We start from the raw sequence: 26,509 nt of genomic DNA on the forward strand, positions 1-26,509 counted from the left end.
ACTAGTATCTCTGACGTTAGGTGTAAAGGACTAACAGGGCCCTGGGGAAAAGCTCACTCCCTGATCACAAAGAGGCCACCTCTGTACTCCGTGCACAGGGAGTGGTAGAGGGAAGAAGGCCAGGTGAAGAACAGACCCCAGACAAGCACCGAGGGCCCAGAATGCGCCCAGATTCACTCTCCGGGCTTGTCAGAAAGTCCTTGGAGAGATTTAATTGGGATGGGCTCTCCCCCTGGGAGAGGAGAGCCCAACATCCACCCAGCGAAGCTGAAGGTCACATCAAATCTGAAAGGCGACTTTGTTCTCTGCAGCTTCATCCGTTATGCATGAAAGAGCAGATGGCGAGTGCTCAGGATTCATAATTTGAGACATCCGGAGACTAAAGGCGTTGGCCAAATTTAAACCGAAAGACGGACTTGTTGAGTGTCTTCTCAGATTATGGGAGAAGAAGAAAGGAGAGAATTTCTTAGTCATCTACCATCCACTCAGAATTCACAGCCAGTCTGCCCGACGACGGCTGATATCAGAGGTCTCCGCCCCTGGGTTCCGGATATTTCCATGATCACTATTTGAAAGGGACAAAGAGATAAATGTCTGAGAAGACCCCCACTGGAGCTTGAAGAGAGCGGCCTTTCTGCGCGGCTCTACAGGAGGCCACAGGCAGCATGACTGCAGACGTGGCTCCCGGGGGATCAGGACGTGGCAGTCAAGGGCCACAGAGATCGGAGTCTGGGCTGTGGTCTGTCGAGCCCTGGCAGCCGCGCCTGCAGCCTCGGTGCCTGCAGCAGGAAAGGGAGCTAGCGCCACGGGGCTCAACAGGAGCGCCACGACGAGCTAGAGTTGAGAGCCTGGCACGGCCCTGGGCACAGACGAAGAGCTCGGTTAACAGTAGCCCCCGTTATTGTCCATTTTACTTTGACTTCCTTAAATGTATTTGGTCCCAATTGCCTTTTGCTCTGAGATAAGCTTTGAGCCATCTAAGTACATCACCGACAATATAATTGTCACCCGAATCTCACAAAACCCAGGGAGGCAGAAAGGGTGGTGACTGTTGTACCCTTTTCCCAGATGGGGAAACTGAGGCTCAAGGAAAGAAGTGACTGATCCAGTGTCACAGCCCCAGGTGGCAGAGCCAGAGCTAGACCTTGGGTCTCCCAAGTCACGAAAACACACTTTCCTTCATCCCCCACCCGAGTCCCCAGTCACACCCAAGCCACACGTTCTGAGTCCACATGGACAGGGAGGGTGTCTGGACTGCTGTCCCCAGCACTGAATCCCAGGCCTGGTTTGTGTTTAGCACAAAGTCTGTCAAATGAATAAACATCATGGACTCATTTGAGAATGTGATGGAAATGAGAGACACCATCCCCAAGAAAAATGTATGTGTGGCCACACGTATAATGTACATTTCAAGGGGTCACAGACCCTGGTTAGGAGGCCTTGACCTAGGTTTCCAGAGGCCTCTCCAGTGCTGAGCTCACTAAGCTATCCAGAGGTGACCTCATGGCACAACCCATCTGCCTGGTGGAAAGGGGGCCCTCACAGACCGTTATCCCCCATGTCTGGGTCTGTGGCCACCACTGCTCCAACCACCCAGGGCAGGGGCTGCCCAAGGCCACGCTCCTACGCGGCCACCACGACACTCCACGCAAGTGCTCTTTGTATTTCAAAAAGAGAACATTTATTACTTATTTTTTTCCTCATTAGAACTTCCTTTACAGCAACACAAAGTAAAGCACAACAAAACTTATTTGTAGACACAAGGGGAGCACACTGACCACTGTTGGCCAGAGACCAGATGAAGGCCCCATGGAGACTCACACAAACACAGCACAGCCTTTCTCAGGTCTCCTGGACCCTCGTGCCAAGGGTGGCCTGTGTCAGGTCCAAGCCCTGCTGCCTCACGACAAATACAGGGGCTGATACCAAGGAGATCTGGGGTGGGCAGCGGGGGTGCAGGAGCTGGGCCAGGGAACGGAAGTTATCTTTACATTTTGATAAAGGCAATCCCACCCCACCTCTCACCCAGGCACTCCTGTCTCTGTGTTTTGATTCAGATGCTTAGTTAGATACGTAGATTCTAAGAAACGGTGTGTTTCCTGGGCTGGTGAAACCTGCTCCGACTATCACCAGAGACTTAAGCTTGGTAAAGCCAGGCCTGGGAGGCACCCGAGGATGAAGAAGGTGCTGGCGGCTTTGCTGGGAGCCCCATGGGGGTGAAAGGAGAGGAGGGGAGACTCTGAAGGCAGGTTGCTGCTGGTACGTCCCCGACCTGGGGTCGGAGCATCAGGAAGGAACAGCGTGATGCTTATGAAGTTTGGTTCTGTTTCACCCTCTGAATTAGCAGACTTCAAACACTTCCATTTCCACAGAAATCAACAGCGAGACAGCTAGCAGGGCACACAGGCTCATGCCAGTTACGTGAGTAAAGGCACCAGATGGTTTGTTATGAAACACATTTTGGTCAGAAAATAGCTGGGGCTTTTTGGTTCCTGGGAGGACAACAAAGCCAGAAAAAAGGAGGTGCGAGTTGTGAGAGGTGTGGGGGAGAAGGCAGCTTTGGCACCAGATCTGGGTTCTACTCCTGACTCTCCCCCTTCCACGCGCGTGGTCTCAGTTTCCTCATCTAGAAACTGGCAACCAAACATTCGCAAACAAATCTAGGTGTTAGGTTTCACGCACTATCTCAGGAAGTACGGGGAGGTGGGGCTCAGACCAAAGAGCGGCGCGGGAAAACTTCATCCACGTGGAGGGGGAAGGGCGGGATGGGAGCTCTGCAGGAGGTGGTCACACAGATGACCCCACCGCCGCAGGCAGACTCTGGGAGTCCAGGGCAGCCAGTTACACCGGTTCCAAGCACCGCCGGGGACTTTGGGCCTCGTCTCTCGGAAGAAGGGCAGAAAGAAAGCTCTACGCAACGCAGCACCGTCGAGGAGCTGGGGGCCACACCTGCTGTGTGTGCTTTAAAGTGCCTGCCACGTGTTGTCTTTGGTCAGGGGCTGCCCCTCTGTCTCTGAGAGCCCCCAGGGCCAGGAGCCCAAGCCCCGGCCCGCTGGGCCCCCCACGGAAGGCGGGCTGGATGTCACAGTCTCCTCCCGCGGCTGTGTCGCCCTCCTGTGCTCAAAGGATGACAGAAATGAACGATCCGACTACTTTCAGTAAGGAGCAAGGGCACCTCCAGGGAAATCTGGGCCCTTGAAGAGAAGGGACAAGAAATGCTTTGGCCACCATCCTGACACCCACAGTGGAGCAGAGCTCGCTCAAGAGAGGGCAGAAAGCTGGTTATAACACTGCGCTCGCGCCTGATGCACAACCAGCTTCTGAGTTGAACCAGGAGTCACTGAATAAATATTCAAGGCATCTTTCAGTTCTCAGAGAAAGAACGGGGTTAAAAAAGAATCTCTCCTTCCCTCTGCTTGACTGGTTGCAGCTCTCATCTGCAGACTGACAGCGCTGCCGACTGAAGGACACTGGCTGGGGGTCCTGGAGCTGGCCCCGCCCCCGACGTGGGTGGCTTTGGTTTGTCACGTGTCCCGCCAGCCCCAGGCCTCAGAAGTTGAAGAGGTCATCCGGCTCGGCGCCACCGCTGTCAGGCTTGTCCCAGTCGACAGGCGAGAGGCACTGGGCGTAATGAATGTCCTGTGCTGTCAGTCCAGTGTCCAGGACCTGAGGGTTCGTCCGAGATTGGGCAAGCCTGGAAGGCAGAGCTGCGTGAGCCGGAGGCCCAGGCAAGGGGCTGGCGGGGCCCCGAGGAGCTGGTCCAGCCTGGCCAGCACCAGGGTCAGAAGTGAGAGGACGTGGGTGGGAAAACGGCAGGACACATGGCCAAAGAAGCAAGACCCGGATGTCAGTAGAGGTGGCGCCTCTAACCAGAGAGCCTACCCTTGAGGGTCAAGGGGCTCAGAAAACTGTGGGGCAGGCAGTGGCGTTCCCACCACGGAGAGGCTGGGGCACCCACACCGTCCACAGCTCCATCAGGAAATGCCAGGAAAGAGGAGAAAGGGCAGCGCTGCCAGCGCAGAGAGGGGCATGCGTGAGAGCGAGCCTGGGGCAACCATGGAAGACCACTGGCTTTAACTACGTTCAACACAGTGCTGTTCACAAAGTAAATTCAAAAAGGGGCACAACTGAACGTACCAAGAATAGGGAGAGTTAAATAAATTACGGCCCATGTCCTTAAAAGAACATGAGGCAGTCAGTGAATGAGGTGTTTACAAGGAGTTTTTAACAGCCTGGAGAAATGCTCCTGATACACCAGCAGTAAGTGAAAATCAGGATCTCCAAATGCAAATATGATGAGCTGATCAATGCAAAAAAATGTATATGTATAGGATTAGCGTGAATTAAGCCCCAAAGTCAGGGCTGTGGGATTATGGGATGGTGTTATTTCCTGTTTAACGCTTTGCTGATTTTCCAAGTTGTTCATTAAGGGCACAAGACAATTTAGTAATCTGGAAAAAGTGAATGAAAGATTTCCTTCAAACAAGGGGGTTGTAGTCAGCCAGAGAAGCTGGGAAGATGGTAAAAAGAATCATGAAGGGGCCACACATGCCGCTCCCCCGACCTGGGCTGCACCGAGAGGTTTCCACTGGTTCTGGCAGGAAGGGGATGGGGAAGCGGGGGAGGGCTGTAGGGGGCTGCTGAGGGTCCCAAGGGAGAAAGGAAGGCCTGGCTGACCAGGGCCCAGTGCTCGGAAGCCTGAGCTGCCCAGGCCTCTCCTCAGCCAGCCTTCTTGGTGGCGTGTCCCCAAGCTGAAGGCAGCCATGGACAGAGATGGCCCCTGGAAAAGGGGGAAATGCCACCAGCCTCTGGTTAGACCAAATATCTCCTAATGGGACTCACATCCCTCCTCTACGTAATGCTCCATGGGCTTAATTAAACACTGCCTTTGAGCTTCCCTGGTGGCGCAGTGGTTGAGAGCCTGCCTGCCGATACAGGGGACACGGGTTCGTGCCCCGGTCCGGGAAGATCCCACATGCCGTGGAGCGGCTGGGCCCGTGAGCCATGGCCGCTGAGCCTGCGTGTCCGGAGCCTGTGCTCCGCAACGGGAGAGGCCACAACAGTGAGAGGCCCGCGTACTGCAAAAAAAAAACAAAAAAAACAAAAAAAACCCCACTGCCTTCTCCCTGCCCCTTTCCATAAATGCAAAACCTCTGGAAGGAACAAAGCCTGCAGAAAAGCCCATTTTTGAAGGCTACACCAGGTGTAGGAAGAGGAAGCCAACCTGAGCTGTAGTGTGTTCAGTTCAGCTCAACCTGTGGTAGAGCGGTCACCAGGAATAGCTTTTGATTCAACAGCAAGAACTTTCTGGCAGACCTAGCCAGATAGTGAGCTCCCCACCCCTGGAGGTATCTGAGTTGAGATTTTTGCTCTGGGGAAGGTCAGAGTTCACATTCTCAGACATGGCAAAGGGCCCTGCAGACCAACCCCCAAGGGCCAGGCCTCCCCCCCCAGCACCAGGAGCCCACCTAACGTTACCTTGAAAATGCTTCATCCAGGCCATCATCCAGCTCCTTGGGGAAAACAAAGCAGGAGATAAGAACCCTCAGAGGGGGAGCCCGTGCTCACAGCTGGGGCTTGTCCCAGCCCTGGGTAAGCTATAGGGACGTGGCACACAAGCGTAGGAGTCTGGTGGGCGCCTAGAGGAACAGGCACGGGCAGGCCTTCCACCTGGCTACTGCCACCAGCATCTCAGCACAGGGACCCAAACCTGGGATGTGGGACAGGAGAAAGGGCACCTAGGTGCCTAAAGACCTGGGGGTTCAATTCCCAGCTCTGCCACGAGTCAGCAACACCTTAGGCAAGTCACTGCTCCTCTTTGAGACTCAGCTTTTCCTTCCACAAAATGAGGGGGTTGGACCGGACGACCTCTACAGCTTTCAAATTCCAAGAGGGAGGATGGGAAGAAGGTTTTCTAGCTTTCACCCACTTTCAGAAGCTGAGCCCAAATTCCAAGCTCACAAGGGATAGCTGATGGCAGGAATGCCACAGCCTAGGTGGGAAAACAATGGGCAAGGCTCCCTCCACAGCCTCCGGGAGGACGGGCAGGTGGCAAGGCTGGTTCCCAGACTGCAGACAACAGGCTCGCGGTGCCTGCTTGGGGGACACTGGGTGGCCGCCAACAGGCAATGGGATTTGATAGGTTTTCAAGTCCATCAATGTTCCAGATTTTTAAAATTAAAGAGACGTGCATAGCACAGGGAGATCAGCTTGATGCTTTGTGACAACCTAGAGCGGTGGGATAGGGAGGGTGGGAGGGAGATGCAAGAAGGAGGGGATATGGGGATATATGTATACATGTGGCTGATTCACTTTGTTGTACAGCAGAAACTAAAACAACAGTGTAAAGCAATTATACTCTAATACAGATTAAAAAAGAAGATTTTGCAAAAACGTAAAAAAAAAAAAAAGAGACATGACATAAAGTAACATGTCATTCTGCAATAGATCCTGGACTAGAAAAAGGACATTGGAGGGACAAGTGGAGAAATGTGAATCAGGTCTGTAGATTATATAAGTGTTGCATAAATGTTAACAATTTTGATTTTTGTAACGTGGTTATGTAAGATGTTAACAATTGAGGAATCTGTATGAAGAGGAACAGGAATGCTTTGTACCATTTCTGTAATTTTTTATCAGTCTGAAATTATTTCCAAATGAAAAAAATTTCTAATTTTTTAAATTAAAAAATTATGTTCCTCTGGGAGATTCTGCAGGCAGAGGTCATCATCATCACTAAAGAAGTGAAAAAGCTGAGACAGAGAGAGGTCAGAGTGCTTGCCCCGGGTCACAGAGTGAGTCAAGGGCCAGGCTGCCTGCCTGAGTCTCAGGCTCCGCGTTCAGGGGGCCGACGGGGAGAGGCTTCAGGAGCGAAGTGCCCATGCCGAGAACAAGGGGGCCTTTGGCTGGTCCTGCAGTGGGCAGAGCCATGGATGCTCAGGCCAAGAGGCCAGGCATTGTGAGGAGACAGCTGTGCCGGGAGCCAAGGCTGTTGGGGACGCAGCCCTAGGTTCAAAGGGGACATTGTTCATCCCCTACCCTGGGTCTGGCTGCTGGGCTGGGTCAGGCCCTCCTGGAGGCCTGCAAGTCACGGGCTCCAGGGTCTGCACCTTGGAGCTGCCTTAGGCCTCATCCAGGGATCAGGCCAAGGCTCACTGGATCCTGGGGGGTCCCCAGGCCACATGACCACTCACCCAGACAACGCTGCTGCTGTTTAAGGCTTGAGGTCGCGGTGCCTCGTCCACGTTAGCGGTGTTAGCGCTGACCGTGGACAGCGGGGCCTTGGCTGTCTCTTCCAGGTCCAGCAGGTTCCCAGTGGCGACCACTATGAGGGGTCAGGTGCGTCAGGAGGAGAGGAGGTTCCTGTCTCCCAGCCCCATCCTGGAGCCTCCTGGGCTACCCTGGTCCCGACTCCCTCCTTGGGCATGGCCTTTCCAGCCCTTTCCACCCAGACCACCCAGAGCCCCACCCTTGCACCTCCCGAAGCAGCTGGACAGCTGCCCACAGGGTGGGAAGCTCTCTCCCACTCATGGTTTAGGCTGAAACCCATATTCACAACAGGTATTAAGTTTTTTAAGAGATCACACAACAAGATGTAAAGTGTATAGGGAGAGATGTATACACAGATTTATATACCTGTATAGGGACATATCTGGAGGAACATGCACCAAAACAAGTAATTTTCCCCCTTTACCTGCATTTGCTAATTTCTCTATAATAAACAAGCATTATTTATTTAACACCAAAACAAAGATAAAAACCCAGGAGCTTACCCCAGCCCAGGAGGGAGGGGGGCCCTCTGGATGAAGGGTCCCATGCCATGCAGCCCCTCCCCCGCCCAAGACTCACGGCTCTTCAGCGAAGGGGTGCTGTCTCGGCGGCCCCCCGCCAGGATGTCCCCTCCGTCTTGGCTGGTTTTCTCCCTCTTCTCCTTCTCTGTGGGACCAAGGCACAGCGCGTTGGAGCCCCCGACCCCAGCACTCCATCCCTAGCCATCACTGGGCAAGGGGTAGGCTGTGGCCAATCTCAGGGGGCAGGTGTTAGGTCTCCAGAATGGAGAAAAGGAACTCTGCATATTTCACTTAATCCTCACAAGGACCCTGGGGGAGGGAGACAGCTGCTCCCAATTCTTCAGATGGGGAAACTGAGACTCGGAGGTGAAGGGGCCTGTGCAAAGCCACAAACCAGACAGGCGGTGAAGCGGACGACCAGTCCAGGCCTGACTCCAGAGCCTTTACCATCCTCCCCGCCCCGACTGCTCTGCTGGTCGCCTTCAACGCCCCTGCACACCCCACCCACCATGTCCGCAAACAAGACTCACCTTCCTTGGATACCTGCCAAAACTCAAAAGCGACTTTGAAGGCCTGGGCTACTGTGAGGGTGACAGCCTGGGCCTGAAAAACAGGAAGTGGGGTCGGGGGAGGGGTACAGTGTTAGGCAGGTAAACGCAAGTCTCAACTGGAGGCCCAGGGACTCCAGGCCAGGCCCACCCTGGCTGTCCCAGGCTCTGGAATGCCTGATTGGTGGAGGCAGAGTCCTGGCCCCTCCCACATCACCAAAGCTGAGGTAATGAGGTCACACCTTCCCCAGGCAGCTGGGCCCCCTCTTCACTAAGTGAAGCCCAGCCAAGATTCCCACGGGTACTCCAGTCCCCACCTTGGCAATGGCCATTCACCTCTACTTTTTTCCTTCGCCTTTGAGTTCCCCTAAATGCAATTAACTGTGAGGCTTATTTCCTCCGAGAAGTCCTCTCTAATTACCTGAGGACTGCACACAGTAACTTAGTCCTTAAAATGAGAGAACAGAAAAGCCAGAGTTGGAAAGGGCCCCGCCGCTGCCTGAATGAGCCACAGCTGCAGAGGCAAAGGTTAGACTCCAGTTACTACTATGCTGGGCCAGAGGGGCTTATAACTGAATGCCAGAAAGGCAGGAGGAGGCTTCTACATTTCCTGGCAGGTGCAATATGTCAATGAGGGCCCAGGGCAGAAGACTAAAACCATCCAGTGCCATAGCCCACCTGTAAAGAAGGGCCACACCTTGTCCCTCAACCCCTGGGGGACTCCCATCTACTCCTTCAAACCCAACTCAAATGTCACCACCTCTCTCACGTCACGTCATGTCGCGTCACAGGCACTGGGCTTCCACAGCCCCGCCTACCTCTCTCTGGTGTCACGCATATGAAAGTGTCACCAGCTCACATGCCTGTGTCACCCCACCTGGGTGCTCCCTGAAGGCAAGCATCGACTCTGAACACCCCTGATTCCCAGAGCCCTCCAGGGGTGTCTAGGATGGTGGCTGAATTGCATTTGCCCAGGGGCAGGTCTCCTGAGGCCTTACACTCCAGCCAGGACCTACCCTTAGCCCACCTTCAACTCAGCCCTTTCCTCTCTGATTCCATTTCAGAGTTAATCAGCTCAGCTTCTGGGAGTGGAAGTCCCAGAGCTCGCAACTGTAGCTGGAAGCGACATGTAGCGTCTTCTGCAAGCTCGGCCTGGGGAAGAAAGCCACCAGACTCTTTCAAGTGTACGACACGTTCAGGCCTAACCCGCCTCGGCCCCACTCCCTTCGCCTCCGCCAGACAACTCAATTTAATTGAGAAATGAATCTGTGGCTACTGCCTTTAAAACTTTTTTAAAATTTAAAATCCCTAAACAAGCTGACTGATCCATGCCAATTAAATTTCACGAAGTATAAAATCTCATTTGAATGTCTCTGTCATTTACATTTTTGATGGAAGTACGGGCGCTTTATGGCAAAACTTAAATATGGTAATTAAGTATGAAACTCTTCACAGCTGTTTACAATTTAAGCTGTCACGTCTGGATCAAGTTTAATAGACCCAGTTACCATTGAGAATTGCCCATGAAATAAATATATGGGCTAATTACCAGCCAGAGTCAGATCACTATACACCCAAGCAAGGGCTGGTCACCCGGTGTGGCAGGGAGATGGGAACGCCATTATTTTTGCCTCCAGGAAATCTGAGGGCACAAGCCTGACACTGTTTTTGCATAAATCTGCTTGTTCATTTGCATACATCCCCGCCCTTTCACCCCGAAGTCCTGAGCTGCAAGTTAAACCCAATATAACTCAAGATGCAGATGCATGCAGGTGGCTGAAAGCCCAGGCTGGGCAGAGACTGGGAGGGGGTGGGCCCCGTTTTCCTGGGCGACTGCAGGAATCTAGGCACTAGCGATGGAAGGATTGCTCAGGCCTGCCCACCGAAAAGCCCTCCTTGACTCCGCAGGCCAGGAGCCTGCCCCTCCTGAGTGCCTCTGGCCTCTGGGTCTGTCTTATTACCCTGACCAGGTACTGCCTTGCCCAGTTTTTGACGTCCCTGTCTTGTTCTGGGTAACCAGGCTGTTAGCTTCTCACGGGGACCAGGTCTAGCTTAGGGCTGCAGACCTGGGCCAGGACCCCGGAATCCAGGACCCCAACCAGGTTCTCAAACCAAGTCAGGCCAGGTGCCCTGTACAGCCCTGCTGCCCAGAAGCATAAATCACTGCACAAAAGGATGACCTGAGGAATGCCAGTGGCCTGGGAGGGAGAATAGCCCTGCCGCGCCCGACCCCAGGTGGAATTAGGGAGCCCACCTGTACCGCAACCCTGGGCTCCCCACCGATGCCAGCAACAGCACCTTCACTTCAGAGCCCAGAGGCTGAAGTGCTGGCTGAGGGCTCCCAGGTGGGCAGATGGAAACACTTCTTTGTACAGAACCTTATCCTGGCCATGCCCAATAGAAGCCACGGGGAAAGAGAGGCCAGGCGGTTGGGCTGCCTGAGCTGAGCTGAACTGGTGGGTGATCCAGAAAGGGACCCATTTGCCCCTCGATCTGGGTGGGTCCTAGGCTTCTTGCTCATTCAGGCAGCCCAGCAAGGAAGGGTGGGGATGTGGAGGCTCTGGGCCCTTGGCCAGAACGACTGAGGGCTACGTCAGCGTGCAAATTCAAGGCTCCCCTGAGGCTGACTCTACCTAGCCATCCACCCAGGCTCTGGTGACATCTGAATCCCCAACCCCCAATCGTACCACTTCACTTTGCACCTCTGTGTCTTTGCACGTGCTGATTCCTGCGCTGGAGTGCACCCACCCTCTCACCACCCTGCCCCATTTTGCTTGGCCTGGCAAACTCCTACTTACTACTCATCCTTCAAAGCCCACCTCAAAATGTCTCCTCTGAGAACTCTTCATGTGCCACCTCCAGAGTGACTTAATAACCTCCGCCTGAGAACCAAGCTCCCTGTATGCCCGTTACTGAATCCCGGCTCTTCTCTCCCGTTGCCTGGTTCGCATCTTCACGGCCACCCTGGGTCCCCAGTGCCCGACACGGAGCTCAGCCTGGGACAGGCAGCAGCAAGCACGTGGAGGGACCTGCCAGCAGGCGGGATGTGGACTGAGGCGCCCATTTCACCTCCTGCCTCCTCCTCAGAGACGTCCGCTCCGCCCTGAGAGGCTCAAGGTCTCCAACGTGGCCAGACCACAAGGCCATAACACACTGGCAGCTTGGGCTCAGCTGAGGCCTTGGGAGCCACAAGGACACCACACACATCAGGTGGTCTACTGACACCGCCCTGGGCTGGGCTGTCTCTCCAAGGGACCTCCCCAGGGCTCCCTGAAACGGGGAGGCCAGGTGGGAGAGGCTGGAGATGGACAAGCCAATATCCAGCCGCTCCTGATGCAGATGAGAACGGGCCAAAAGCCAAGAGTCTGGGCCCTGGGTGTCCAGCAGGAGCCCGTCCCTCTGCCCGGTGGCTCTGCTGTCAGCACCAAGCAGGCTGGCTGTTTTCCCCAGTACCTGACCTCTTGGCCTGGGGTAGACGGGTTTTGTTCAAGCCTGTCTAAAGTCCTCTGGCCCAAGGCCAGGCTCCCTTAGCCGCTGGGCCAGCATCCACTTTCTTTTACCCCCGACCTCTCCATCCCAGAGGAAGCCTCTACATGTTGGGAGCCCCTGCACTGCAGCAATGGCTGAGGGCCAGCTGCCCCTGCCCGGTGCCTGCTCTGGTCAGTGGGGAGGAAGAGACAAACAATGGGGACATAATGAGCTTGTTCTGTGGGAACAAGGCTGTCACGGGAGAAGCCACCGCAGCTCAGGGACCTAGGGCATCATGAGGCCCCGGGTGAGTGGCTGGCGACATCGAGTCTGCAGGAAAGAAACAAGGTGCACAAAAGAAACTGAGACCTTTCAGAACAATCCTGGAGGTCATTGAGGTGACCTCCTCATTCTGCTGATGGCATGCAGCCCAAAGAAGGTCAGGGGTCTTATCCACGGTCACAGAGGATCAGGCCCCTGGTCTGTCTCCTCCTACAGTGCTCCTCCCACAAGACCTGTGGTAGGCTGAATCGTACTCCCTCCACCCCACCCCACCCCATCCCCGGTAAGATGTCCACATTCTGATCCCTAGAACCTGTGAATGTTACTATACATGTCAAAAGGAACTTTGCAGATGTGATTAAGTTAAGGACTTTGAGATGGGGGATTATCCTGGATTACCCAGCGGGCCCAATCACAAAGGACCTTATGAGAGGGAGGCAGGAGGGTGAGAGTCAGAAATAGCAATGTGATGACAGAGCAGAGAGGGAGACTGGAAGATGCTCCACTGGCTCTGAAGTTGGAGAAGAGGGCCCTGAAGGGTAGCAGAAAGCCTGGGCGGGGCGGGGGTCACTTTCAGACTGTGATGTCCTGGATATGTCCTTGATGACATGGGGAGGGGAACGGATCCTGTCTCCTTGGCTACAAGGACCACAGGGCACAGGAACTGGGGCTCTGGGCTTCGCACACAGAGGTTAACAGAGGCCAATACTAAATCAATAAATGTCGGGAACCTCCTTACAGGGCGGATGCTCAGATCTCGGGGGCCTCAGAAACAAAAACTTCAATGCCAAAGGCTGACTCCCTCCAGCTGCTTGCCACGAAGTTCAAGACAAAAGCCCAGAGACCACTGAGGTCCAGCTCGTCCCAGCTAGATGTGTCAGGGCATCCTGGAAATGGGGTGAGGGACTCCTGGCTCCTCACAGCCATGCAGGGAGAGAAGAAATGTGGGTTTAGACCCTCTGCTAGCTAACGGCACCCTCTGCTAGATGACAGTTAGCTACATCATCTTCAGCAAGAGAGCTGACCTCTGTGAGGCTGTTTCCTCATAAAAAATAAAAATAAGGGCTTCCCTGGTGGCGCAGTGGTTGAGAGTCCGCCTGCCGATGCAGGGGACACGGGTTCGTGCCCCGGTCTGGGAAGATCCCACATGCTGCGGAGTGGCTGGGCCCGTGAGCCATGGCCGCTGAGCCTGTGCATCCGGAGCCTGTGCTCCGCAGTGGGAGAGGCCACAACAGTGAGAGGCCCGCGTACCGCAAAAAAATAAAAATAAAAAAAAATTTAACAAAAAATAAAAAACAAATAAAAATAAAAACAATGAACGCAGTTACAGTGCCCACCTTGCAGAGTTGTTCCGAGGAGAAATGAGACGGTACCTTAAAGATTACCACTGAAACAGGCACAGAGTAGGTACCAAAATATGGCCATTTCCCTCCCTTCTCCGGCCACAGCGAGCCGGGTCCTCTGAGGGCCCTCGCCTTTGCCTTTCACACTGGGCACCTCTGATCACCAGTCTCTAGAGACTAATCCCTATAAGGCCCTGCACCTTATAGTGACAGGAGACCCACCCCACCCCCGCCCCAGATCTCAAATCCATCAAATCACATTATAGAGAGGAAGCGGCTCAGGGCACTCACTGGGAACGAGGGCTTGTCGCTGCCCACAGGCCAGGCGAGGGCAGCCCATCCTGACAGGTGGCCCACCCGACTGTAGCCCTACATGGTGCCCTCAGCTCTCAGCACCCACTTGAGGTTCCCAGGGACTTCAGACTTTCTTTAACTGATGTCACCTTTGGGTCCCGCCTTCCCCCCAGTCAGGGCCCCCAAGGCAGGGCTGCCAAGGCGAGGCTAGAGCCTGCGCAAGCCCAGCCTCTCCCCACTGACCATCTTCCGCTTGGTGCAGAGGAAAGCGTGGCACTCAAGATTCTCGTTGTGCTGGCTCTGTGCGATGTACGCAAACACTTTGTCATGCATCTTGTCTGCTGTGCAGTAGGAGATTCTGAAAGGCAAGTGGCAAGTGTCACCAGACTCCGGCACAGGGGCCTGACTGCATCCCGAAAGCCCCTTAGAGCATCTCCCCTGAGTTCCAGAAAGCCTGCCATCCCATTCCACTAGGGTGGGACTCTGGGCCTAGCATCCTGGGCCATCCATGGGGTGCGGGAGAGTGGGGAAACCCAGGCTAGGCAAGAAGGAGTGGTGGTAAAGACTGGAGGAAGGGCTTCCCTGGTGGCACAGTGGTTAAGAATACGCCTGTCAATGCAGGGGACACAGGTTCAAGCCCTGGTCCGGGAAGATCCCACATGCCGCGGAGCAACTAAGCCCGTGTGCCACAACAACTGAGCCCGCGCTCTACAGCCCACGAGCCACAACTACTGAGCCCGTGTGCCTAGAGCCCGTGCTCTGCAACAAGAGAAGCCACCGCAATGGGAAGCCCGCGCACCACAATGAAGAGCAGCTTCCGCTCACTGCAACTAGAGAAAGCCCACATGCAGCAATGAAGACCCAACACAGCCAAAAATAAATAAATTAAAAAAAAAAAAAAAGACTGGAGGAAGGGCACATCCCCCCTCTACTGAGCCACATCCCTAAATAGTAGTAGGTGAGCCCTTACTGTACACCAGGCAATGTTCTAGATATCACCTCACTGCCTTCTGAGATGCGTTCTAGTACTATCCCCACTTTTCAGGTGAGAATACTAAGGCTAAGAGTCTCAGACCACCAGGCTAGTTTCCGGAGGCCATAACCACTGCCATGCTCCCTCTTAAGAGTTTGTGCTAACCAGCTGGAAAGGGGGGCAGGACACTACCCTGCCCACAATGCCCTTCACCTGAGTGTCCCCCACCTGCCCTCCCTTTGATCACACCCCTGCGCACAGGTCAGATGAGTTACAGGCCCATCTCTCCCAGGGTGACTGAGACTAATGACAGCTTCTCTTGGAGCTGTGGCCAGGGGAAAAGGAGCTGGGAGTAGGGCGGGGGCGTAGGAGGGAGACACAGCAGCTCCCTCCTCTGAAACACCTTCTCCCCCCTTGTCTGATCCCTCCCCGCTGTCTCCAGTCATCCTGGGAATCCCAATCAGAAGAGGAGCTGGCAGCCCAGGGGTGGGACAGCTCAGCAGACGCCCTCACCTCATGCAGCCCCAGTTTCAATCACAGGCATTGACAAAGGGATCATCACCACTTAAAACCCCCAGATGGGCAGAAGGAGGGGGTGTCAGGTTCCCAACTGCCTCTTCTCCAACCCAGGGGATCCAGCCTCCTGTCCTCAATGCCCTGGGTCTTCGGTGTCACTCAACTAGATCCTATTTTTCAAGCCCCAGCAAGGCGCCTCCTCCCGTGAGAGGCCCTCCCAAGCTTCCCCAGGCAGGCCTCTCCTTCTCTGCCCTCTTGGGAAACACTTATACTCTATCTCCCATGTCCTCTGCTCCATCCCCTCCTAGACTGGAAGCTCCTTGAAGGCAGGGGCTGGGTCTGATTGCTCACCCGGCACAGACCTCAGCAGAGCAGGTACTTGGACACCAGCTAGAAACTCTAAAACCACGCCCTCAACACACATCCACCCTCCCACCACCACCCCCCAACCCCAGTACTGGCTTTGCTCCAGCCAGCTGAGCCACCTGCTCGGAGACAAGGCAAGAGAGTGCAGGGACGAGAGGCCTGACAGAACTCTGGCCTCGGTGTCCTGGGCGTAGCTCGGCCACTATCTCACCACGTGGCCTTGGGCAATTCCCTCTCTGGGTCTCAGCTACCCCACCTGGAAAATGGACCTGAGCTGCCTGTCTCTTCCAGCTCTGAAATTTTACAACTGACCAGCTAAGGGAGAGGCGGGGACAGCCTGAGGCTCCAAGGGCCGGGCCTGTTGCCCTGTGAACAGCGCCCACCCTCTACAGAGATCATCTACACTCTGGCCTCAGACTCTGCCTGAGACCTCCCTGGACACCTGGCCAGATGTCCAGAGCTGAGCTGCTGCATTCCCAGCGAAAAAGGCAGTGACTGTGCAGCTCTCTGCTCCAAGCCTGACTCAGCAGCACACTTGGGGGTGGGGTGGGGGGCAGGGGTGTCCCAGGCCGGCTGCAACTAGTGATAATGGCAGCAGCAACTGCCATTAGCCACACGCTCACTGTGAGCCAGGCGCGGGGCATCCAGGGCTTCATAACCGCACGCCGGGCGGGACCTGCTTCCAACCGCGCACACAGATGAGGGAACTAAGGCCCCCAGGTCACCCAGATAGGAAGTGGTAGGGTCTGGATTCAGACAAAGCACTCCATCCACTGCCCCGAGCAGCAGACTGAATGTGGGCAATGCTGAGCGTACCTGTAAATGGACACGTTCTCAATGAGCTGGTTGGTGATGTTGTCGGTCAGGATGATCCCCCGTGGCGACACCTTGAGAGTCACCTTCTGCAGCTTCTTCCCACTGGCCTTGGCCTTGGGGCAGACGTGGGTCAGAGGAGCCTACCTACCCACTTGGGACCCACCCTCGTGGGCTACACCCAGCTGCTCTAAGCCCCAGACGCGAGGCCCACGGGAGGCCTCACCTTAGGTGACCGGCAGACATGATGGGGAAGACAATTCAGCCAACACCTTCTTCTAATAAAAATAGGGACAAATGTCACTCACTGAGTACCTGCTGTCTGCCAAGCACGGGACCTCGAGTCATCCTCACAGGCGGCAGGGACTTGCCTCAGGAGAAACCAGACTCAGAGGGGTTAAGGGAGTTGCCCAAGGACACACAGCTAGGAGGGACCTCAGACTTTGAGGGCTGAACGCGCTATCACAGCCCAGCAGGATGGGGACTCCACGCTCCACCCACTGTACCTGCCAGGGCCTGAGCAGAGGGGGCCGAGACCACCAAGAGAGGCGAACTCATAGGGCACGCGCTCACTCAGAGCTGGGGAGGAAATCCAGTCCCTCAGGCCACAGGGCAGGTGGCTGGGTGCCAGCAGCCCTCCCACTATCCCTCCCTGGCACGAAGCTACCAACCCTCGGCCGGTGGCCTGAGCTGAGGGAGGGGAGGTTTAGAGAGGCCACGGCCACAGCAGCTGGAGAGGAGGACACTGGCCGGACCCTGCCAGCCCAACGGCCGCCCTCTCGACCCTCTAAGCTGGACGCGGGGGGACGCGGGGGCAGGGCAGCTGCAACACGTTCAGTCAGGGTGATATGCAGGGGATGGGTGCTCACCCCCCAAGCCCCAGAAGGCGCTACCCCTTCCTCGTGCTCCCACACCCCACCCTGACTGGGCTCACCGTGGCCACGATCCTCTTGACGGCGGCGGCCGACAGCTCCTCACCCTTGGGCTGCTCCACCAGCGTCATGCCCAGGTACTTGAGGCTGAAGAGCATGCCCTCGAGCAGCGTCTCCCGAGTGTCTGTCCAGTTCTCAGGCAGCTCTGGGCACAGGAGGACAGGCGCTCAGACCCCGCTGGGCAGGGCCCACCACAGCGGCAGCATCTGCAGCCCCCGTCTCCTAGGAAGACCCAGCAGGGACATTGGGGTCCCCCCATCTATCATTACTTTTATCTTTAATAAAGGAATAACATTTTCTAGTACGTACCAGGCACCATGGTAGGAAGCGTTACATAAAATCTTCTCATTGATCCTCATGAGGACCTATGAGGCAGACACTTTTATCATACCCATTTACAGACAAAGACACGGAGGCCCAGGGAGGCGAAATCACATGACCAAGTCCACAGAGCCAGCAAGTGCAAGAGCCAAGAATCAAACTCTCATTTTCAGATCCGAAGCCCAGACCCTTAACTTCAATGTTAACACTTGCTGAGGGCAAACCATGCCATTTTCTTATTGAATCTTCAACGCAATCCGGTGAGATGGGTATTATTCCCACTTTACGGATTAGGAAACTGAGGCTCAGAGAGGTGAAGTCGTCAGACAAAGGCCACATACAATGAGTAAAGGGTTGGAGTCACAATTCAAAACTGGGTGGTTCCCATGGCCCCAGTCTGGCCTGCTTTCCTCCATCTGCACAGCCACAGAGACCAAAAGGTAGGGAGGAGGGAGACCAGGAAAGAGACAGCAGCCCAAGGAGGGTGGGCGTGGGGTAAGGCTTAGTGGGGAAAGGGGCAGGTGACTGCTCAAAAACCATCATAGGAAGGCCACTGAATCCGGAAGACCTGGGTTCGAATCCCAGCTCTGCTTCCCCCCACCTGCATGGTCTTGGGGAAGGCCCCTCTCCTCTTTGAGACTAATAATGCCTGGGCTACAGCAACGGCACACAGCAGGACACATGGGAAGGGTCCTCTGAAAGCTCTGATCACGACTGAGGTCAGGAAGGTTGGGAAATGAGGGGATGAGCCTGGCTCACTGGGTGGTGAAACAGACCAGGAGGGAGAGTTGGAAAGAGGCCTCCATTTCACCCCACCCACATGAGAGAGGGCCCTGAGCAGGCAGAGGGACAGGAGGGGAAGTGTGGTCTTCACTGTGGGAGGGGTCATACAAGAATTCACAGGAGTACCTCGTCTCCCAAACTGAGACCCAGGTGAGGAGGAATTTGTTAACCTGTCATCCAGAGCCTGGCATGCAGCTGGCATTCCTGAGTGAAGGAACCCAGACAACCCCAAGGCTTTCAGGCCTGCAACGCCCCAACCCCATCCTCAGCTCTGGACCCTGGACCACTGCCCTCCAGCCTCTGCCCTTAGGCCTCCACCCCACATGAAGCCAACCCCCACTGAGAAGACCCCGAAGTGACCCCATCCTCTGTCCCATCAACCATGAGTCTATTTCATTTGATCCTCCAAAGACAATCAGAAAGTCCCCGAGGTGTCCCAGTCCTGGGTTTGGTGATGGGAGCCCTGGAGCAACTCAGACATGGGCCTTGCTCTCAAAGAAACCAAGAATATTGCCACCATCAGGGCAAAACAGAGCTACAGTAACAACAAAGCAGCAGCTCTTACCATTACCTCTAACACTCACAGCTACCTTGCAAGCTGGCATTCTTTCATTCCCATTTCACAGAGGAGGAAACTGAGGCTCAAAGGACAAGTAATTTGCCAAATTATTTGTCTATTTGACACTTAAAGCCCAAGTTCCTAACCATCAGGTAAACGCTATCTTGCCATGAGGCAAACTACCCTCAGTTTAGCAAAAGGTCATGGAGAAGTGCCTAGAGCCAGAGGTATTTCCCCCCATAATTCTTAATTCCTGAGGCTTCCTCTCTGTATGGAGATGCCTGGACCACCACTTTCAACTCGATATTCATCTAAGCAAGGGCGGCAGACTATGTGCTGCCACGCCTGTCGCCTGTGTCCTTGGCAGACATTGCTAATCAACTGCAGCCCTATTCCCTCTGATTTAAAGGCTTCGGACTGTTTCTCAATAAAAGGCTCCTGGCTGGCAATACCAATCCATCAGGGGTGGCCTTGTTCATCTCATTACCCATCCCTGCCCCACAGCAAACATCCTTCCTCTCCCCATTTTCATGTCTTCTCTCTCCCATTTCCGCCAGCTCAGCCCTTTCCTGGCCCCTCTCCAAATCCACTTCCGCTCCCTCCATTCCAAAAGGGCCAAAGCTTGCCAAGGTCACAGACGACCTCTTTGCTGTCAAAACATTCCCCAGTCCCCCCTGACCTCTGAAATACTCCGCATTTTTCTGCAATCCTCCTTCCCTGGCCTGATCCTTCCCCTCTTCTATGGCCTCCTGGAACAGAGCCCTGGTAGACTGGTTGCCACTCATCAGCCTCAGAGACCCTCTGCCCAACCTCCTCACTTGACAGACGATAAAACTGAGGCCCAGAGAAGGATGGGACTTGTGCAAGGTCACACAGCAATCAGAGGGACCCCAGCTCCCAAAGCACTACAGGCAACTCCCACAAGGACTGTTGCGAAATTAGAGGTTGCCCAGCCTCGTCTCCCCCCCAATAGCCCTGCACGCAAGCACACGCACACACATGCAGGCACGCACACAGCAGACGATCCAATCAGACACAGCTTCTTCCCATGACGTTACATTTACTTTCCCACTTCTGTGCCTTTGCTCAAGGAGCTCCCTCTACCAGAAATGCCCTTCCCTTTGCTTGATTGAAACCCCTCGCACCCAGCCTCCTCCAGGAAGGCCTTCTTTGAGGCAGTATAGCCTAGTGGTTAAGAGCACGGGCCTGAATCCTCGAATCCACTGAGTGAGCCTGAGCAAGTTAATTTCCCTGAGCCTCAGCTCTCTCTTCTATAAAGTGGGAGAAGCAAAAGTCTCCAGCTCACAGGGCTGTGGTGACCCTTTGATGAGATAATGAGATAATAAAATGTAATGAGATAATGAGCCAATAAAATGTAATGTGCTTAGCACAGGGCCCCACCCATGGTTTTGCCTCCTGGGGCCTGTCCCTGCTGTCAGGGGTTTCTCTGCCCCTCCTGAGTATGGATCTCCTTCTCTTCCTCCCACAGCCATATCACAACCACCAAGCCGCTGCCTGCTGTGTGTTTTCCTCTTGAAGGACTGCCACGCATGTCTGCCTCCCCCAGGAGCTAGTATGGAGAAGGGGCATCCCCGCTCAATGTTGCTGCTGTCTCATTCTACTTCTCCCTGCCCCTCCCAGGCCCAGCAGAGATCCTCCTGCCCCTCCAGGGAACCCTGCCTCCGCGCCCATACTTCTGGGCATGATTCATCTCTTCAGTGAGGTATAAGTTCTCTCACACCCCACTCCCTCCCTGAAGAAACCGGAACCAAAGAACACTCTATTAATAAAGACAGAGGTAGGGTTCACTGCCACACCGGCCCAGTCACCATCCAGCCACCTCGGATAGGCTGGAGGCCATGTGCTCCTTCCCAGGAGGAGCCCAGGGTTTCAGGAAGAGCTCCCGGAGGCCCCCAGGCAAATACAGGCCTGAGTCCACAGCGCTGTTCCGGTCCTCGTTATTTTTGGCCCGGTCGTGGGTAATGACTGCACTATTTTAACTTTACGATTTTACAGATGACCTGCTGTCAGAATTAGCTGGGGATGGATGGACCATAGGCCCAGTCTAACTTGTAGTTGCAAACATGTACTCTTTCCTTATTAAGCGGGCCCCTGCCCAGGCGTCAGAGCTCTTGTGCCCTTGTGCCCCTTCTGCTGCCCTGGGAGACCCAGCCTGGCTGGTGCCTGGAACATCAGAGCTGCAGCCAAACCCATGGGCCAGGGGGGAACCTCCAGCAGGGGTCCTGGCCTCCAGCCTCCTCCGGCCTGGTGGGGATATGGCCTCAGAAGCCACAGAGTGACACCTCAAAAGAGGACCCAAGCTCTGCTGTGACCTGGAGTGTGGCTGCTTCTCTAGGCCACAGTCTCCTTATCTGACAAATGGGCTCAGGCCTGCAGGAGCATCATCAGAAAAAGGTTCAGCATGTGAAAAGTGCTAGGCAAATTGGAGAAGTTGTTAAGACTATCAAAAGAAAATAATAATTTCAAAAAGGTAATTCCCTGCGGTCCAGTGTTTAGGACTCGGCACTTTCACTGCGGGGGTCCGGGTTCAATCCCTGGTCAGGGAAATAAGATCCTGCAAGCTGTGGGGCACGGCCAAAAAAAAAAAGAAAAAAAAAAGATAATAGCAGCAGCTACCATTCCTAAGTACCTACTTATACTGTAAGAAAAAAATATGCTGTCAAGGTTAAAATGATGAGGTCTGGAGACGGGTTGTGGGGTTCATAGTCACTCTACCTCCCTGGTCCTTGGTTTCGTCATTTAAAAATGGGGACAACAACTGTACCCACCCTATGGGGTTGCTGTGAGGATGAAATTAGTATACACAAGGTAGGCTTAGAACGGTACCTGGTAGATACCAAGTGTGAGTGTTGTGTCATTATCAAGGGTCAAGTGCAAAGGGCTTTCATGTGTACATAGCCATTTGCAGTACTTTATGAGAAGAGTCAAGGATATAGTAGGACTCCCATTTCACAGATGAAGACACTCAGAGGTGTCTGGCCATGACTCAATCCACAGTGCTGGGCCTTGAATCCATAGCTGTGCTCTCTGCCCTCTCCTGCAGCCCACCAAGCCCCTTCCCATGAGCAGGGCCAGGCTCGGGGTCATCCAAGAAGAACGGGTATCCTGTCCTGGAGGCTGCCTGAAAGGAGCGTCTGGCTCACTTTCAGTGGGCAGTGGGTGATCTGACTCCTTCAAGCCACACACCCCTCCCTCTGCCGCCAGACCTGTGAGAAGCAGCGTCCCAGCCTCCAGTTAAATGTCCCTTGCACTTGCTGTTCCCTCTGGCTGGAATGCTGTTCCCAGATTCCTCCCTCCTTGTACTGTATTCATATGTGTGTTCCACACCTTCTCCGAGAGGCCTTCCCTGACCCCCTGCACTGACACTCTCAGTGCCCCACCTTTATCTCCTCGGTGGGTACCATTTCCACACACGCCACCTGACACGCCACTCTCTGGCTGCCGGAGACTCAGATGCCCATGGGGGCTGGGGCAGTAAGAGCTCCTGTTCCCAGCAGCCCCCTCCCACCACTGACAGGAACTGCCCCTCAAATGGAGTAACTGCTCCAGAGCTCCCCACAGGTGGCATCCCAGCCGCCCACAATGGAAACTGGCTTCATGTTGTCCACTCTTTGGACTCCTTTCCCTTCTTGCTTCTCCTACAAACATTTCCTGGGATCTCTTCCCAAATAAGTGACTTTACTCAGATCCCTATCTCAGCATCTGCTTCTAGAAGAACCCAAACAAAGACACCACCCATCATTTCCTCACCCGCTTTATCTTTCTCCTCTTGGCGTCACCACTACCCACAAGCACCTCACTTATCTGCACCCTGGTCATGCTGTCTACCTCCTCCCCCAGAGGGCTGGCGCTATCCGAAGAGAGATGGACGCATTCCCCAGACTCGCCGACACCTCTAACAGTGCCCGACACACAGTCAGTGCTCAATACGTATTACGGTTTGGGCTTTATTTATATTTTTCATTATAAACATTATAAATAAGGATGAATAGATCTTCCGTCCCCCGCCTACCACCATGAACCAGCTTTGTTGAAACCAGCTTTGTTTTTACCCATTCTCATGGAGTTCTCTGACAACCCGTGGAGGAGCCCGAGAGTCAGACGGACTCCTCTTGGAAATAAGCGTACGGAGGGGCCAGGGTGAACCACCCTTCCAGGCAGCTGGATGAAAGGAAAACCCAGGGCAGGGACTGAGACAGAATATTTATGGTTTCCAAAGAGGTGGGGGGAAAAGCCACGTGTGGGAGAAGGAGAGAGCCCTCCTTCAAAGTCAGCACTAACTGGGAGACAGGGAGCCATGAGGTTCAGGGCAAAGAAAGCTGTCTGCCGCTGGCTTTGCTCTGGGACCTCAGGCAAGTCCTTCTCTGGGCTCCAGTTTCTCTGCAAATAAAACAATGATCACGCTGATCCCAGCTGAGGGCCTTGAGGGGTGAGGAGCAAGTCACAGCCAACAGCGGGTATCAAATCTAACCTTGTACACACTGATGTGTATAAAATGGGTGACTAATAAGAAAATGTAAATAAATAAAAATTAAACATTAAAAAAAAAAATCTAACCTTAACTCCAGTGGCTTCAGCCTGGCCCCAAAACTCAAGCACAGGGCTCAGACCTTCTTGAGGGTTGGGTCCAAGGCCTGGCTGGGACACCACCACAGGCCAGGCTGCCCCAGCACTTCCACCCCAGACACACCGCATGGCTTCCCTCTCTACTTGTGGCCATGTCGGGGCCAGTGACTCCACTTCCCTGAGCCTCAGCCTCCTTCATCTGAGAAATGAATCTGATAGGAATCCCTGCTCTGTCACCTCTGAGGAGCAAATGCACTAATGGAGGCAAAAACACTATGTGAAAGGTAGAGGGACAAAGCAGTAGTTACCATTTACTGAACTCTTTCTCTATGCCAGGCAAAACATGATTTCAGTTAACCTGCACCCCCCCCAAAAATCTGTGGTGGGTACTCCTGTTATTAACAGTTTATAGATCAGAAAACTGACTTAATAACCAGGGACAGGTGGGGATTCGACCTCGCTTATTCTGGGTCTAGAAGGCTCCAGGATGGCACTCTGGGCTTACTGGGGTCTGCCTAATAGGAAGGCTCTTCTTTCCTCTTCTTTCCTCCACAGACGTAGACAGCCTCTGAGCCCCCAAAACTCTTTCCACCACACTAAGTATTATGTTGAAGGTCCACATGACAGGCAGCGGGAAGGGGAATGGGGGAGAAGGAAACCACCAGTTAGGTGCCAGAAGGAAGTGTTACTGTCAACAACCTTCTCAACATCCCTACCGGGTTAGAACTGTTATGTCCATTTTGCGGATGAGGAAACTGAGGTTCAGAAAGGAAAAGTGACTTGTCCAACATCAGAGCAGGCAGGAGAAACTCTTTTCCACCATCCAAGGTGGCTAACTCTCACCCTTCCCCATATCGAGTGAAGGATACCAAGGGAAGGGGGGCTCCTGAGTTTCCTTCCCTTGCCCAGAGCCCTACCCCCCTCCCTTATCCCTAGAGAAAACTGCAGGGTTCCCCCACTGGAACAGGCCATCATTCTCAGTCCTGATCAAATCCCACAAATATTTAAAGGAGCTATTTTGGGAGTCCATAAATGTGGGAGACGGGTGCATCCCTGGCTAGTCCAGTCCTAATGGTCTCTGACCCCACCCCCACCAGTAGACACCAGCCCACGTTCCCAATGCCAGTCTTGTCTTGGTTTAGGAGGCAGGCACAGCTGGAACCACACAGCCGGGCAAGAGGCGGGGCAGGGCAGGCTCCCTAGGCCCAGACACGCTGGCACTCCTGGGCCTCTCCTGGGCCTAGCGAACTAGGGCTCCCCTGGCGGAGCCCTGGAAGGCCAAGAGGGAAGGGGGTGGGGTGTGACTGTACTGACAGCGGCTTCCTGGTGCCTGGAGAGGCCAGGGTCCCAGGCGGTTGGGGCATGGGGGGCAGTGTGCAGGAGTCCTGCCTTCGGCTCCATATCTACCAGGAAGGCTTGAGTGACCCCAGACAAGCCCCTCCGTCTCTCCTTGTGAAAAGGGCTGGGTTTCTCAGGCCTCAGGGGAGGGTGCCAGGTGACGGGTTCCCTGAGAGTAACTGGAGACAGGGAGAGGAGGGGGAGCCGGATGAGGTTCCTCTCAGGCTCCCAGACGCCCCTGGGAGAGGTGGCGGCAGAGTCTGCCCGGGCGCCCAGGGACATCGGAAGTTCAAGCGGGGAGGTGCGAGAAACAAACAGGTTTCAAAAATAGCCAGGAGGCCGGCCGTGGCACCTGGACCCAGCCAGAGGAGGGGACAACGAGGTCTAGATGGGCCGGTGTGTGGTAGGTACCTCCCGAGACCCCAGGTTGAGCCTCGCCCCCAACTTCAAGTAGGTACCTGCAAACCCGGGCTCACACTGAGTCGGCTTCTGGGCGCCCGGGAGTCAAAAGGTAACCTCGTGGTGGGGGAAGGGGGCAAGGGGGCTCCCGCCGGCCGCTGACCTCGGGGCCAGAGTGCTGGGGTGCGGGATGGGGGTATCTTCCCAAGCCCCTGCCCCCTGCTCCCTCCCCCGGGTACCGACGCTGAGCTCCTGCCTCCCCTGGCTGTCCAAAGAGGGGACGTGCTGGGGTCGCGCAAGTCTCTTCCTCTGACCTGCAACCTCCCTCCGACTGCAGCCCGCACCTGGGGACCCCGAGCTCCGGTTTCTTCCCCCAGCTTCTGCCCTTCCTCCCCAGCCACACAGAATGGGGACGGGAGTAGGAACGCAGCTTGACCCTCGGCGACCCCGAATCCCGCAGGGCCGGGTAAGGTCGCTCCGGACCGCAGGGCGCGACTCAGGCCCTGCCTCTCCCCCACGCCCGTCCCGGGACTCTGAGGAGGGGCGTCCGTGCGCCCCGACCCCCGCCCGGCCCCCGCCGGGCCCCGGTGGTCGCGCACGCACTCACTCCGGTGCCGGCCGCCGCCCCCCCAGCTCTGCTTGGCGAGGCTGGGGCTCCTGATCAGCGCCCGCCCGGCGGACTTGAGTGCGTCCATAGCCGCTCGGGCCGCCGCCGCCGCCGCCGCAGCCAAAACTCCGTCAGGGAAAACTTTCCGCCGGGGCCGGGTGGCTCACGGGCTCCGCGCTCCTCCCCTCCCCCGCGCGAGCTCCGCGCCGACGTCCGCCGGGGCGGGGCGAGGGCTGGCCAGGCTCCGCCCCCGGCCCCGCCTCGCCCGGTCTCTGCCCCAGTTGCCCAAGGCTGTCCAGACAAAGGGCGCCCCTGAGGCAGCGAGCCGAAAGCCCTCGACGCCCTCTCTTTTCCTCTATCTCTCCAAACCCCTTATTTCCCACCAGGTAGGAGGCTGAGTGTCCGAGAGCCGCTTCTCCCGCCGCGGGAGGCGCTGGCCTAGGATTTCTAGACAGCTGAAAGTTACTTGGAGACCATTTTACAGATGGGGAGACTGAGGACGGGAGAGAATGGGCTTGTACAAGAGGAAGGTGATGCCCATCGCAGTGGGAGACTTGGAAAGAGCTGACGGTGGTAGAATTTTGCTGGGA

The 26,509-nt window shown here is 55.2% G+C and overlaps 1 protein-coding gene across 4 annotated transcripts; it reads right to left on the bottom strand.

Moving 5' to 3' along the window:
* Positions 1-1,658: 1,658 nt before the first annotated feature.
* LDLRAP1 (low density lipoprotein receptor adaptor protein 1) lies at positions 1,659-26,088 on the bottom strand. Of its 4 annotated transcripts, none has more exons than XM_027109650.1 (9): positions 25,920-26,066; positions 17,328-17,470; positions 16,397-16,509; positions 13,969-14,083; positions 8,321-8,393; positions 7,849-7,935; positions 7,194-7,324; positions 5,479-5,510; positions 1,659-3,694 (listed from the first exon to the last, which is right to left on the bottom strand). In XM_027109650.1, exons 1-9 carry the CDS (start codon positions 26,005-26,007, stop codon positions 3,550-3,552), a joined length of 927 nt encoding a protein of 308 aa, XP_026965451.1. In that variant the 5' UTR covers positions 26,008-26,066; the 3' UTR covers positions 1,659-3,549. The 4 variants fall into 4 exon arrangements, with proteins under 4 accessions (XP_026965451.1, XP_026965454.1, XP_026965453.1 ...); XM_027109653.1 differs by having other exon boundaries at positions 5,479-5,513; positions 25,916-26,006; XM_027109652.1 differs by lacking the exon at positions 25,920-26,066 and adding an exon at positions 17,635-20,327 and having other exon boundaries at positions 5,479-5,513.
* Positions 26,089-26,509: the final 421 nt, after the last annotated feature.

The sequence above is a fragment of the Aethalodelphis obliquidens genome, unplaced genomic scaffold (genome assembly GCF_003676395.1).
Source record: "Aethalodelphis obliquidens isolate GAN/ISIS:26980383/991018 unplaced genomic scaffold, ASM367639v1 scaffold9, whole genome shotgun sequence".
Taxonomy (NCBI): Eukaryota; Metazoa; Chordata; class Mammalia; order Artiodactyla; family Delphinidae; genus Aethalodelphis; species Aethalodelphis obliquidens.

Excerpts from the sequence above, each read along its gene's own strand:
- LDLRAP1 (XM_027109649.1), bottom strand. The coding sequence starts at position 26,007 with ATGGACGCACTCAAGTCCGCCGGGCGGGCGCTGATCAGGAGCCCCAGC. Across the intron at positions 16,510-17,327 it reads TCAAGAGGATCGTGGCCACG|GCCAAGGCCAGTGGGAAGAA; the intron begins GTGAGCCCAGTC and ends GTCTGCCCCAAG. Across the intron at positions 7,936-8,320 it reads TTGGCAGGTATCCAAGGAAG|AGAAGGAGAAGAGGGAGAAA; the intron begins GTGAGTCTTGTT and ends TTGGTCCCACAG.